General features: G+C 34.5%; 1 protein-coding gene across 1 annotated transcript in view; it reads right to left on the bottom strand.

Moving 5' to 3' along the window:
• Positions 1-1,163: 1,163 nt before the first annotated feature.
• GPR137C (G protein-coupled receptor 137C) overlaps positions 1,164-15,942 on the bottom strand; it is a 67,746-nt gene continuing 52,967 nt past the window's right edge. The window contains exons 4-7 of the mRNA XM_032405120.1: positions 8,131-8,280; positions 6,736-6,861; positions 6,436-6,554; positions 1,164-5,502 (exon numbers count right to left, since the gene is read on the bottom strand). Of these exons, the coding sequence (XP_032261011.1) occupies positions 5,325-5,502; positions 6,436-6,554; positions 6,736-6,861; positions 8,131-8,280 (573 nt within the window). The 3' untranslated portion in view covers positions 1,164-5,324. The remainder of the gene's footprint in view (positions 5,503-6,435; positions 6,555-6,735; positions 6,862-8,130; positions 8,281-15,942) is intronic.

Genomic DNA, 15,942 nt, shown 5'->3' with positions numbered 1-15,942 from the left:
TGCATACTATTTTTCCTAAATCATTCGAAAAGTCAGTTCCAGGCATCATGCCCTTTGAACCCTAAATACTTCGGTGTGTAATACTGGGTGATTTTTTTAAATGATTTTTTCAGGAAAAAAAGGGCGTGGAACTATAATACTGTAAGCCTTAGAATAAGGAATCATTTTGAGTTCTGTTGTAAAGTTCTTTTTGAGTTTGTTGTCCTTTTGATGCTTGATTTGTATAGTCATAGGGCATATAATTTTTGTTTTTTGTACATGAGGTTCATTTCCTTCTTCTCCCTAAAAATAAACTAATTTTGGGAGGTTTTCATTAGTGGCAGTTCTTTAATGATAAAAATATTTGAAGGCGTTTAAGAATTTTGATCACATGGTAATTGTGAAAGAAAAACTATAAAAGAAACTATACCTCAAAATGATGTGCCCTCTTTATACTAGCAAGTTGTACCATGTTGAGATGTTACATTATTAATAAAGCAGGGTTTATTTATATAATGGTTTAGAAATAATCATTTTATACTGCTGTATACTTTTTCTTTTCTGTGTCCCTAATGCCTGGTGTACTGCCGAGTACATAGTAAGCACATGGTGGGTATCCAATAAATATTTGTTGAATGAATGTATGAATATGTATTTGGTACATCTTAAATGAAAAACCACAGAGCTAAGTTTAACAATATGTGTCATATTTTCTCTCTTCCCCCCTCATTTGAATGAGGCAGGAAAAGAAAGACATTTACCTATTAATTAAGTCAATATTCTTGGATCCGACTCTGACGTGAGCACCCTGTGCAAAGTTTAAAGGACATTTGTAGTGCTCCGAACGTGTGGTGGAAGGGTTTAAATGGCAATTTTGTCTATGTGCTTCTCTAACTCTCACGTCATGCCCTCGCCCTTTTTTTAAGTCAGTCTTTTTGAAAGAATATTCCTATCATCACTTTGTCACCTCCCACTTGCTCCTTAACCAAAAATCTTCCTTTTGGCTCTGTAGTTCCTAACCATTTCTTCTTTTGAAGTCAAAAATTCCAATTCTAAATTCATAGTTCAGTTCACAAGCCATTTCTTATTTCACTTTTTTTCTGCATTTGATACTGTTTGGCAGCCCCTTCTTTAAAAATCTCCCCCCCCCCCCCCCCCCCCCCCCCGGCCCCAGGTTCCTTATATTTCACTCCTGGGCTCCTGGATGTGTCCTTTTTTAGCCTTTTCTCATTTATGCCTTAAATGTTATTCCTCACATTTTATTCTTGCTCTAAATCACCACCACTTCTCACTCTTGGGTAATTCCGATTCAATGATGTCTAAGTCCTTACCATTAGTCCAGACTTCTCAATCCATCTGTTTACTACATGTCTTTACTGTTGTCCCACAGATACCTGTGTGTCTTAAAAGAACCATTCTCCCCCCAGCTCTATTCTTATGCCTGTGTTCCTTACTCTGGTTAATTTCAGAACCATCATCATCTAAATTCTGTAGGCTCACTCCTCTGCGTCTTCCCCTATCCGGTCAGTGTGTAAGCGCTGTGGAGTTGATCTCCATATCTCTGATGCATTACTGTCTTTCCCTTTTCTTTGCTCTTATCTAGAGTACTACACTCACCTGCCTGTCTCCTCTCGTGCACCCCACAATGCTGCCACAGTGGTCTTTCTAGAAGCACTTGAACAAGGTCCTCCCAGTCCCGCCCCCAGCCCCCATGCTTTGGTAAAACACTTAATTCTTCAAATGTGCCAAGGGTCAGGTCACCACATCTTGGTGCATGTGCTCTAGCCATCCTTCCCTACCTGGAAAATTCCCATTTCTCCTTGCAGGCCAGCATAAAGCCCGCCTCTGTGAAATCTCCCTTGCTCCACCCAAGGAGTATCCTCTAATCTCTTTAATGTCACCACTGTTACTACAACCTACCTCTATTGTGCCGCTTACTGTACTGTATTTTCTTTTAAGCCTCCTTTACTAGAATGTGAGCTCCTTAAGGGCAGGAAAAGGAACTTTATCCACTGTTGCATCTCCATAGCATAATTTTTGGCATATGAACACTTAATAAATGTTCGTTGAATAAATTGCTTTTCAAATGACAGTTTTATTGTACTAGAGGTCATACCTTCACTCCAAATATTCTTTACGACAAGAGTCAATAGATTCCCAAGGATTTGTGGACTTTGGGGGGGGAGGTCAGTAAAGCTCCTGAAGTTGCATTCAAAATTTAGTGTGGTTTTGGCAAGTTATGAAGGGAGTCCATTATGGAAAAAATGGTAAGAACTATTCTTTCAGGGGAAAAGCAGTATCACTGAAGAATTTCTTGAGTAATCAAAGAATAACTGCCCAAGATTATGGGCTAGCTAAATTTATTCCTGTTTAAAATTCAAGAAAGAGAGAGGTGTTATAAGTTATTTCATACAAAGATTTTTCTTAGCTTAATGTTTGAATAAATGTACTATCAAAATCATACTGGTGTTTTAAACTAAAGTATATGCCAGTTCACATCAAACCAGTGTATAATATTAAGGGGCATGATGTTCAGATGTAAATACAAGCTCACTAACAAACTGTCATTTGTAATTCCTGATATTTTTCTCTTTTCTTTGGTAGCACTAGGGTTCTTATCCTTGTATGCTAGAAACTCAGTGTTGTCAATGGGGACATTTAAGCAAACCAGACCAAATAAAAGCACACTTTTATTTTTAACAGTAGTGTTTTGTTACCATTTAGTGAAACAACAAATAAATACATTCATTGGCCACAGCTATACTTTTACAACCAGTTTGAAACTGATTGTATAGCTGAGAAACACTGTTAAACAATAAAAAAGGCAGCTATGCATAAAAAAGCCACTTTAGCTATAAATTACATCTTTCATAAAACTACAACCAGCTATAATGAGTGGTAAGAGTTTCAAAATTAATGACCACCCAAATGAAATGATAAAAACAAGTACTGCTAATCACTGTAGAATTTTACACTTAAGCAATGAAATTCACCATTCTAATTAATGAACCGAAAAAGAAGGTCTTTTGTCATGTGCTTCAGTGCAGGATGAGCAGGGAATCGGTAGCCCTTTGATTTCATCAAAAACTCCTTCTTTCGAGACCAAACTTAAAGTGCTCCTAGTGCTTTGGAATTTTTAAGCAAATACTGGGCCAGAAGCTTATCTTTCTTTGTCTTTGGTGATGTATTGTGGGAGATGTGTATAAGGAGACAAATGCAAGAATTCAGGTACCCTAGTCAGGGATAAGAAGAAATACACAAATCTGAAATTTGGAAGAATCAACTAATGCAGCTAAAAGAACCAAGGTATTTTACCTGGAATTTTTTAAAGTAATCTTTGCTTATCTGGTCAAATAGGAACACTACCTAGGGAGGCCTTAGAAAAAATTTACCTTATTTACTTTGAACCCCAAGGATTCACAGAGATAACACATCTTTTCAGATAGTTCTAGGTATATACCCAACATTATTAGGAAAATAAATAGTTGGCATTCTGAAAAGAAATCTAATAACTGAAGTCCCCAAAACATACTCAGTTAAGTGCATGTTACGTTGTCATGTAAATACCAAGGTTAACTTCTATACTATACATTTTTAAATAATTTGGTTACAATGAGAGAACTTATAAACAAATCCAAAGTAACATTTATAGGTGTATGCTTCTGATTGAGTTCAAAGTCATTTTGTATGATAAAAAGAAGGAATTTCTTTAGCTGTGTACCAGCCTCTCAAAAGATCAAAAGTATTAAAAATTTAATTTGTTTCTGTTACACTTTTGTGAAGTTATTATTAAATAAGCAATTATTAAAACATTGGTATTTTTTTTCATTGGAAGGTATTTTAAGAGTAGAAATAAAAACTTTGTCTAATCAAAGTAGAAGACAGAGGACAATTGTATTAATTCAGTTCTGAAGAAATAGATCAGCAGACAATTTTATGTAGCTAGTCGTCTTTAAGCATGTTGTGACGACTTCCCAATGTTGCCTGGTTCCTTGGCATCTTGAGGTATTCAGCATCTACTTCTTTCCATATAGATACTGGTAGAAAGTGCATTTTAAAATCCTTTATTACCTTAGCCATATATATATATATATATATATATATATATATATTTTAGATTTGGGATAGGACATTTAAGACAGTTTTAATATAATTCTAGAAGTATTTCAATATTGTTAAGCGGTGGTTTTATACTTACCTAGTTAGTACCTTTACGTCAGTTTGCTTATTTAGTGCTGGAATTAATTTGAATTAAATTTAATCTGGCTTTGCCCATTTACAAGATATAAAAATGGGAAAACTAAAGGAGGAATTAAATGTCTTACAAAGTATTGCACTTGGGTTTACTGCAATAATGTATCATGATTTAATTTACCTGAGGACAATTCTGATTCAATAGGTACAATCAGCTATATCTTGTTCAGCTAAATCCAATGCTTTTGAAAATGTATTCGTGTTTTAACTTAGAATTGTACATTTTATGAATAATTCTTAAATGCATCTGTAAACTTGTTTAGTCCCAAGAAGTTTCTACCAAAATCTCCCTATGCAAAAATCACTATTGCTTTCTTGAAGAATCATGCTTAAACTACTACAGATATCTTAATCATACAGAATAATCACTTGACCAATTCTACTCAAAATAGCCACATAATTTTCACTGGTATACTTTCTTCTTGAAGAAATGGCTGTGGCTTTCTAAAGAACACTGCTGGTCATCACTGTAAAGGATTACTATGGTCGTTTAAAAAAAATGATTGAATAATTTCCGTTGGTATTTTACAATCATGCTTAAAAGAACTATCTTCAATGATTACATGTATTTCAGATTTTAAAAAAGAATGATACATTGTTATGCCTTAATCCTGTGCACTGTTCACACTGTAAAATTTTTATTGGGTAAGAATTCTACATAGAATACACCACTGAATATACAGGCTTTGATTTTTCATAGGAAAATTGTCTCCTGATTAGGTGTACAATATAATATCCCAGTTTGAGCACTGAAGGGTGACTTTGGGGACTGCAGTGTACTCTTTCAGAACAAAGGTAAAAGTGCAAATATGCAAATATGCATTTGCTCTTCCAAAGTCAGGATGTTTGCAGCCATCAAGTGTCTTAAGATCTAAAATCCCTCTTTTCTCCCACTCCAAACTTCCCATTTAACTTCGTTTTGCTATGAAGAAGTCGAAAGTAACAAGTGTGTCCTCGCTGAACACAGCCACATTTCCAGGCTTTGTTTTCAGTTGCAACAGATAATGGAATGCTTATGTAGGTGGAATTTAAACACATCAAATATACACGTTCATGAAAAACAATGGAGGAATCCCAGCGTGGTAGTGCTGTCAGTTCTGTGGTGTTACATACAAGCTATGGTGATTGCTCATATCTAAGTTGCTACAAGTAAAGAGCAAAGGAGCACTATCTGTCACAGGTCCATTCAGGTGGGGAGAGACTGTGTAACTGTTGCCGCCACACCCAGTCATGGTGCCATACCAGCCCAAACCTTGCGAATTCGATAAACTGCAACAACAAAAGGCAAAAAAAAACCCATAGGATTGTGATCAGGATATAGGTCACGTTGGCATTTTTAGCGTTCAGTGACTTTTATAATACAGTTAGTATCACATATATTGAAATATATTCTTTGCCAAATAATAGTTTTCTATAAAATGTAATGACTTTTATCTAATATCCTTGATTTTATATCACATATTACAAAAGAATAAATACATCAGAATTAGAACTGGATGATCAGATAATAATATAGTACTTATCAAGGACTAGGCTCTATGCTAAGATATGTTTGTGTGTGTGTATATTTATGATAATGTATACACAAGCACATACCCTATTTAGTCTTCACAACAATCCTATTAGATAAATTCTATTACCACTGTTTTATAGATGAAGAACAGGCTGTAAAAAAGGGTTAAGGAACTTGTCCAGATGAAGTGAGAATTACAGAAAATGCTATATCAAGCTCAGTGCATATGGAGGTATGCATTTAGGCTTTCACTTTGCCCTGCTACACAGCTGAAGGTGTAGAGCTGCAATGGTTTTAGAATAAGAAGGACACAAGATTTCCTATGGCACCTAAGCTTCCTGAGAGTTTCATCTGGAGTTTCTTCCTGGGTTTTGAATAGCACTATAGATAAGGAAACATATAATTACTCTAATTGTATTCCTTCCCTGCTCATCAACCCCTGCCAGCTTTGAACCAACATGGAATCCTGAAAGGAGATGTCATACCATTTTACGCCTAAAGGCGTTTCTCAAATAAAGGTAATATATGGGCTTAGAGTCAGATGATAGTTCTTTATAGTACAGGTCCCACTACGGGGACTCTAAGATCCAGTTTACTCTCATATGGCACCAAATCTACCTTTCTCATGTTTGGGGTAAAGCTTAGGTTTGTTCTTTTCAATCTATTCAGTACTAATTCAGTATATCTACCTTCCTTCTCTTGAACTTCCCAGTCTTGGCAAGTCATCATCACTATCATATCGTCTTGGATTGTCGAAAAAGTAAGCTCTGGAACTATAATTGTGACTATTTATCATGCCAGCAGGTGCCTGTGAACAAAGTGTTAGATAGCATATGAAGATTTACTTTTCAACTAAGAAAGGAGGCTGAGATCTAGAATGCTTTTTAGTTTTAAACTTTGCCAGAAAAACAGAAAATCGATATAAATGTTCCATTATTTTTTTAAAAAAATAAGGGGAACAGGTATTGGGGAATATTATGATATCATACCAAATTCTGGCTTAATCTCTGCGCCCGGAAAAAGAGGACCACTGACCATGCCGGTACATGTTCCCACAGGAAGAGGACCATTCCAAATACTATATACTCTTCTCCACTTAGGTCTTCTAGATGAGCCTGCAGACACAGTATGACAGGGCTGTTTTTAAATCTGTTTTTTGTATAAGCAGTAACCCTCCACAATTAATTTGCTTCAGGTAAGGGTAAGTTAAAACACATCGACTCTAGGCACATAAGTCTCTAAATTCATTTTCCACATTTTATGGTTTCATGTCCTTTAAAGGACATAAAAATGCTTTGGCGTTAAGTAAAATTAAAAGCTATTAACTTTTTCAATGCATCAATTTATGAAAATATTTTTTAATATATGGGTGGGTTGGAGTGACCTCATTTGTAGGCCCCACAGTCTGAAGAGAGGTATAAAAGAGACTCCTGGTTCTAGCTACTCCACAGCTACCATAATAGCGCTTATGAGTCACACCTGTAGGGAGATGTCACATGTTAGGTCGCTCAGCCCCACTGCTATTTAAAAATATGCTTTGGGGCCTAAACTTCATATGGAATTTGCTTTTATTCTACTAGACGTCGGGAGAGAGAAATGGCAAAAGGAGTGAAGAGCATCTGCCAGCTGGAACTACATGTGAAAAGTCCCTTTTTGGGGAAGGGAAAAAAAAAATGAAGAAAATTCCTTTTCTTTAGAAAGGTAACGGAAATTCTGAAAAAATGATATTCCGGAATGCCTTAAATTCGGTACAAAGTTATATTAATATAAAGACATGACATGTAGCTATGTCAAACTGCACTTTTAGGAAGGGGATGGAGAAAGCTGGGAGGTTAAATATGATCGCTAGAGTACCGGGAAATTACTAGAGCAAACACCTGGACACCCAGGACCTATGAGTGCTCTCCCATTATCATGACTGATAATACTAGATTTTCAGGAAAGTCCCTTATTTAAGTATCTAAAACTGAACCACATATTTAGGTTATATGTAGGTCTTGGGTTTGAGAGAAAAAAGTTTCATCCTAACAAGTTAAAAACATACCCATATTCACTAGCTAATGACAGGCAGTCAATTTATCTAGAGATATTTAAACAGTATTCTTGAAAAAGTTAGTAAAATATAGGTTTATGATCAAGAGGTCTATGGCCCTATTAGTATTATCTACAAAAAGAAAAGAAAATACTCCTTTGGGAGAAGTTCTCTCTGAAGAATGATTTTAAGCAACACATGTAAATGAGGATTTTTAAGCATAAACTTTAAGTATGATTATTGTTAGTAGCTAGAGATAAGTGTTTGTAAGTCAAACACTTAAAATATTCTCTTGGTTAAGCCTAATTTCAGTATTATATTATTAGATTAGCAATACATGGTAGGTACTTACCTTATCTGAAAGATTATCCCAGCCATAATTAAATGGACTTTCTAATGTATCCTGAGATATGGTGATCACCACCAAATTATAACATGCTCTTGAAGAGTAGAGAAGAATGACTACAGAGCCTACGACAACAGTCTGGCACAGAGACATACCCTAGAAGAGATAAAACTCATCATCATGACACTCCGCACATTTGTCACAACAAGCTGTTCATCCCCATACAACATAGTCATCTCTTGCAATGCACTCTTAGAAAACACTGAGTGAGCACCTGTTGGTGTTGGAATAAACTCTTGGTCATCCTGCGTTGCAATTCCTATCCTTAGAACCACTTGTGTTTAAACTACCCTATTAATACAAATAATTATTTGCCAATTTGCCCATTGGCAGCTGGAGGAAGATTTTGTCCTGTCAAGATTACCTTACTCCCTTAAGTAATATATGAATAAATAAGTTGGCAAAATTGATATTAATAAGAGAAGTAGTTTAGTCATAATGAGAAAAGAATGGGAAATAGAAGAATTATTCCATTTCAAACACTTAATTTCTAATGAGATACAAAATTAGAATAGAAATACAGCTCCTATGTTATTTGCTTCATTCTATGAGTTGATGTTACTCCCTTATTGATGTCATTATGTTGACAACAAAATGATGTAGGCACTCAAATGCACTTTCAAATCCATAATATTTTAATACCAAGGCTTCCATTGTTCCCCCAAATAGAAAACCTTATAATTTATCACTCACTCACAATTTAGTACTCACACTCAACTGGAGTATGTGTACTGGAGAAAGGTGCAGGATCAACTTTTTACAGGGATTCTTAACCTGGGGTCTGTATTTCAATATAGCTGGTTTCCTTTGTAATCCTATTTATCTTATGCATTAAAAACATTATTCTGAGAAGTGACACATTTGCCAAAGAGACGCACTGCAAAAAAAAACCCCAATGGGGTGTTTTGGAAATTTGTGTTCTGGTTGTCACAATGATGGCATTCAGCACACAAGTGTCGGGGATGCTAGATGATCCGCAATTCACAGGAGAGTTCTCCACATGAGAGACTTCCTCTCTAACCTTCATAACTTTCCAATGTTCTCTTAGACATTCATGAAGATGAAAAATCTGTTTGTAATGATCTGAGCCAAAACCTAATTGTTTTATATATAAACAATGTTTATGTTTGCATAGTTTCAATAGATGCCAACATTTCCAGACACACCTATACCATGGAAACTGAGGGAAATTTGTCCTTTGTTTTATTCAGAACTTGTATCAAGAATGGTCAAATATTTTGGAAAATCATGATACTGACAGCAGTACTGTGTGTGGTATGTAAGGCGCCAACACAATACAGTGCAACAGGCCGCATTTGTAGCTGTCCCATTGGGTTTCTATGTACAGATAACAAGCATCTGACTAGTACAATATGCCCCCCAATTTACAAATTGAAATATTGGTCAATTACCTTCCTTTTATTTCCTCTTTATACCAAGGGCAATTATGTTGAATTTTTGAAGTTACGTGTGTAGGCAGATAATAAGCTGTTAATTGCAGGATAGAAAGAGTTTATTAAAAATACTCATCAGAAGGGTGCGCTGGGTTTGGTAGGATTGAGAACCATTATTATTACTGACTTCTTTATAAGAACAACACATTTTAGAGATATATGAGAAGAAGGAGAACTAAAAGATAAAAGGTACCTTGAAAGATATTGCTTACTCACTACCATAACAAACAGTATGTGTGAAAATAAATAAAACCCTAGCAAGATCAAAATTTTCTAAAGTGAAGGCTAAAATTTTCTAACAGTGTGCATTTTTATTTTTGTGAATCCCCAAAAAAGTTGTTAATAAAAAAGCTAATCTAAAACCAATCCAGATCCAATTTTAAAAGTGCTGTATTATTAAAGAAACATTGGGTAACAAGAAGTTAGAATACTGTAAGCATTACCATCCTTTAAAATAATCATAAGTAACTTTACAGAGAAATAAAATGACTGCTAAAAAGACATAATATAGAGAGACTCTGCTTATACCTGTAAATACTATAAAAACTAAAAAAAAAAAAGGTTGTGAGAAAAGAGCAAAGAATCAATAACACTGAGGCAATTAATAAAACAAGATTACAGACAAATTACATACATATAACAATGAAAGAAGCCCACTAATTTAGAAAACAAAAGAAGATTCTTCCTGCAAACACAGAATTACAAAACAAAACAAAACAAAAAAGGATTCAGCAACATGGAAGCTGTTGTCAAAAGGTAAAGAAAATCTTCCTAAAATGAATAGAGTCATAACAGACAATTCCACTCAGTAGCAATCCTCAAGGTCTCATTTTCCCTTCCTCCATCCCTGCACTTTTTCAGAAATTCCATACCAGACAAGAAAAGAAGAGTTACACCTCACTCCAGGATGCCTATTATTAATACATTGGTATGTATGTCATTTACTATAGTTCAATATTTGTTTACAGGTATTTTTAAATGCAGGTATGCAGAAATTTCAACTTACCATTCACTGAGTTTTGACAAATGTGTACACCAATATAACCCAAATATCTAGCAAAATAGAGAACATTACCATCACTCCAGAAAGTTCCTCACACCCATTCCCCATCAGCCAAACCCTCAGACGCATATACTCTCCTGCTTCTGTTTTTACCACAACTTAGTTCTGAACTCTTTCGTAGGTTTCGATCACCCAGCATAATGTTTTCTGCTTCATCCATGTTGTTGGATGTTTCAGTAGTTTGGTCTTTATATCGCCGAGGTGGATGATTAGAATGACCAACTCCTTCTGGTTTGCTCAAGAGTTCCTAGTTTTGGTACTGAAAGTCCCACATCCCAGAAAACTTCTCAGCCCCAGAGAAACCAGGACAGTTAACCACACTAATTCCACTAATTAGATGAGATTGTTTATATGACAGTTTTGTCTGTTGATGCACAGTTTCTATAAACATTCTTATACAAATCTTTTTGTGGACATGTGCTTTTCACTTCTTTGTGGTAAATACCTAAAAATGGAATTACTGGGTCATATGGTAGCTATGAGTTCAGCTGTATAAGAAACTGCCAGATCTTTTTCCAAAATGGATGTACACTTTTACACTTCCAACAAAGTATGAGAGCTCCAGTTGCTCCACATCCTAGACAATATTAGGGGTTTTCAATCTTTCTAATTTCAGCCATGCTGGTGGATGTGTAGTTGTATCTCATTTTGGTTTTAATTTGCATTTCCCCAAAGACTGACATTTGGCTTATTGGCCATTTGTATATCTTCTTTGTGAAAAATCTGTTCATATCTTTGACCACTTCTAAATTGGGCTATCTTTTTTTTTTTTTTTTTTTTTTTTGAGTTGTAGGCGATCTCTATATATGCTGGAAATGAGTCCCTTGTCAGAAATATGTATTGCAAATATTTTCTTGACGTCTGTGGTTTGCCTTTGCATTTTCTTAGTCTTTTATTTGGATGAGAAATTTGAACTTTTAATTAAGTTTAATTTATCAATTTATTCCGATTACTTTCTATGACCTAAGAGATCTTTGCTTACTCCCAGCTTGTAAAGATATTTTTCTGTATTTACTTCTAGAAGCTTAAGAGTTTTTTCATTTATATTTAGGTCTATGATCCATTTTGAATTTTTTTTGTGTGGGTATAGTATGAGATGAAGTTAGGGGTTCATTTTATTTCATATGGATATCCAGTTTTTCTAGCCTCATTTGTTGAAAAGCTTTCATTTTCCCTTTGGACTGCTTTAGCACCTTTGTCAAAAATCAAAAGACCTTATAAGTGTGGATTGATTTCTAGGCTTTCTGTTCTGTTCCATTGATCTGTTTGCCTCTTTATGCTAGTCACACAGTGTTTTAATTATTGTAGCTTTATACTAAATTTCAAAGCCATGTAGTGTAAGTCCCTGCTTTTTAAGGGTTTCTTTCTGCATTGTTCAATATAATAGCCATTAGCTACATATGAGTATTTACATTTAAATTAAATTAAATTATTTATTTACTTGAGAGAGAGAGAATGCACTGCTCATGAGGGGCAGGAAGGCGCAGAGGGAGAAGGAGTGGGAGAACCACTGGATATTATATGCAACCGATGAATCACTGCACTCTACCTCTGAAACTAGTAATACACTATATGTTAATTAATTGAATTTAAATAAAATATTTAAAAATTAAATTAAATTACCAAATCCTCTGTCACAACAGCTACCTTTCAAGTGCTCAATAGTTAACATATGGCTAGTTACAATACTGAATAATGGAGATATAAAATACTTTCATCATCACACAAACTTCTATTAGAAAGCACTACTTTATTTTTTTAAATTTTATTTATTTATCAGAGAGAGAGAGAGAGAGCACAAGCAGGGGGAGCGGCAGGCAGAGGCAGAGAGAGAAGCAGACTCCCTGCCAAGCAAGGAGCCCGATGTGGGACTCCATCCCAGGACCCTGGGATAATGACCTAAGCCAAAGGCAGACGCTCAACCAACTGAGCCACTCAGGCATCCCTAGAAAGCACTACTTTAAAAATATTTTTAGGTCCTTTTCATTTCCACATACGTTTTAGAATAAAATTGCCAATTTCCATTTTTAAGAACCTCATGGTAGAATTATGATTAGTATTGCTTTGAATCTGTAGATCATTTTGGGGAGAATTGCCATCTTAACCATACTGCATCTTCCGATCCATGAACAATGGTCTCCATTGATTTAAGTCTTCTTTACTTTCTCTCAGCAATATTTTGTAGTTTTCAGTATAGAGGTATTATTTTTTGGAAAATTTGTTCCTAAGTATTTTGTTTTTTGATGCTAATATAAATGGAGTTATTTTTTTGAATTTCATCTTCTAGTTATCTGCTCTTGATATCTATAAAAATACAATATAATTTTGTATTTTGACCTTGTATCCTGAGAACTTGCTACATTCAAAGTTCTAGTAGCTATCTAGCTATTTATTTATTTATTTTAAAGATTTTATTTATTTATTTGAGAGAGAGAATGAGATAGAGAGAGCATGAGAGTGGGGAGGGTCAGAGGGAGAAGCAGACTCCCTGCTGAGCAGGGAGCCCGATGCGGGACTCGATCCCAGGACTCCAGGATCATGACCTGAGCCGAAGGCAGTCGCTTAACCAACTGAGCCACCCAGGCGCCCCACTATCTAGCTATTTAAATATTTAGTTATTTAAGATGTTCTACATAAGCAATTCTGTTGTCTGCAATTAGGACAGTTTTACTTTTTTATTTCCAATTTTATACATTTTGTTTCTTTTTCTTGTTTTATTGGAATATTGAATAGAAATGGTGAGAATGGGCATCCTTGCTTTGTTCCCAATCCTAGGGACAAAACAATACTTTAGTATGATATTGATTGTAGGTATTTATAGATGTCTTTTTATCAGATCGAGGAATATTCCTAGTATTCTCTATTCCGTTTTGTTTGTTTTTTTTTTTTAAATCATGGAGGGTGCTGAATTTTGTCAAATACTTTTTCTACATCAATTCAATTTATTATTTGTTTTTTTCTCTTTGTTCTCTTAATGTAGTGAATTAAATTGATTGGTTTTCAAATGTTAAACCAATGCTGCATTCCTGGGATAAACTCTTCTTGGTCATGATTTATTATCCTTTTTATGTGTTGCTTAGATTCTGCGTCTGTAAGTATAAGGGACACTAGTTTGTAATTTTTATTTGTTTTGTAATATCTTTGTCAAGTTTTGGTATCACAGTAATGCTGTCCTCATTAAATATGTTGGAAAATGTTCCTTCCTTCTCTATTTTCAAAAGAACTTGTTTATTATTTTTAAAAATATTTGATAAAATTAACCAGTGAAACCATCTGGCCCTAGAGTTTTCTTTGAGGGAAATTTCTGATAACAACTTAAATTTCCTTAAGAAATTTAAGGGCTATTCAGATTTTATATTTTGTCTTCTAACAATTTGTTAAGTTGTATTTTTAAAGCAATTTGTCCATTTCCTCTAAGTTGTCAAATTTACCCACAAAGAGTTGTTCATAATATTCCTTCATTTTTCTTTTAATGCCTAGTAAGATCTATAGTGATATTCTCTCTTTCATTCATGGTATTGGCAGTTTGTATTTTCACTCTGCTTTTTTCTGTACATGAAATTTGTTGATCCATTCACAGAATTAACTTTTGGTTTTATTTTCTTCATTGTTTATTTTCTGTTTCACTGATTTCTATTCTTATCTTTATTATCGCAGTCCTTCTACTTATTTTGTCTCCTTTTTTTTTTTTTTTTTTAACTTTTTCCTAGTTTCCCTTTGTAGTTTCTAAGGTGAAATCTTAGGTCACAATTTTATCTTTCTTCTATTCTAATATAGAGCATTTAAAGGTATATTTTTCTCTTCAAGCACTATTTCAGCAGTGTCCTACAAATTTTGGCATATTATATTTTATTATCCTTCTATATGAAATATTTTCTTTTCTTTCTTTTTTTTTTTTTTTTTTTAAAGATTTTACTTATTTGTCAGAGAGAGAGAGAGCATAAGCAGGGGGAGCTGCAAGCAGAGGGAGAAGCCGGCTCCCTGCGATGTAGGACTTGATCCCAGGACCCTGGGATCAGGACCTGAGCCAAAGGCAGATGCTTAACCAATGAGCCACCCAGGCATCCCTACGTGAAATATTTTCTAATTTCCCTTGTGATTTCTTCCTTTTCCCATGAGTTATTTAGAATTACATTGTATAATTTTTAAATATTTGGATTTTTTAATATATCATATTGTTATTGATATTTAATTGCATTATGGCAAGAGAACACTCTTTGAATCCAGTCCTTTTCAATTAGCAATAATCGCACCTCAGATAAACCTCATTGGCTACGATACTATGGTTTATTTTGATGACCATTTCCATGCTCAGTTGAAAGAAATGTGTACTCTCCAGTTATTGAGAGTCAATTAGCTTAAGCGTGTTGATAGTGTTGTTCAGATTTTTTGCACTGATTCTTTGTTTTATCAATTGTTGAGGATGGGGCATCACAATCTCCAACTACAATTGTACAGATTTCCCCCCCTTTATTTCTTACTATTTGGTAAATCTTTTTTCTGCTTTATTTCCTTGGCTTCATGTGCACATTTATATTTTTTTTAATTTAAACTGAATTAGCCAACATATAGTACATCATTAGTTTCAGATGTAGAGTTCAATAATTCATCAGTTGCATATAACACCCAGTGCTCATCACATCACGTGCCCTCCTTAATGCCCATATTTATAATTTTTATGTCTTTCTGAAGAAATGTATCTCTTTATATTTGGTAATACTCTTTGCTTCCTGATGAAAGGTATCTTTTCATATCTGGTAATACTCTGTCTTTAAGTCTATTTTATCTGATATTAAAGGGCCTTCTACTCTTATAGTGAATGCATAGTATATTAGTTTCTATCTATTTATTTTTGACATATCTTTTTTTATATTTAAAGTGCCATTTTGACAGTCTCTACTTTTTAATGGGAGTGTTTAGTCCATTAACGTTGAATATAATTGGTGATATGTTTGGATTTAGATCTTACAGTTTACTGTTTGTTTTCTGTTGCCCTTCTTGTGTTTTGTTGTTGGTGTTGTTTGTTTTTCCTCTATCTCTTATTTCCTGTGTTCTTTTGGGTTAATTGAATATTTTTTAGAATTCCATTTTAATTTATCTATTGGATTTTTAACTATACTTCACTAGTGTTTGTTTGTTTTGTTTTGCCTTACATGGTTGCTCTAGGGCAGCAGTTCTTAAAAAGTATGGTCCAGGGACCTTAAAGATCAAAATCAAAATGATTAAAAACACTGAGATGTT

This window comes from Phoca vitulina, unplaced genomic scaffold (assembly GCF_004348235.1).
Source record: "Phoca vitulina isolate PV1807 unplaced genomic scaffold, GSC_HSeal_1.0 scaffold7, whole genome shotgun sequence".
Lineage (NCBI taxonomy): Eukaryota > Metazoa > Chordata > Mammalia > Carnivora > Phocidae > Phoca > Phoca vitulina.
The sequence above is the reverse complement of the archived record's forward strand: the minus strand, read 5'-3'. Positions and strand labels throughout refer to the sequence as shown.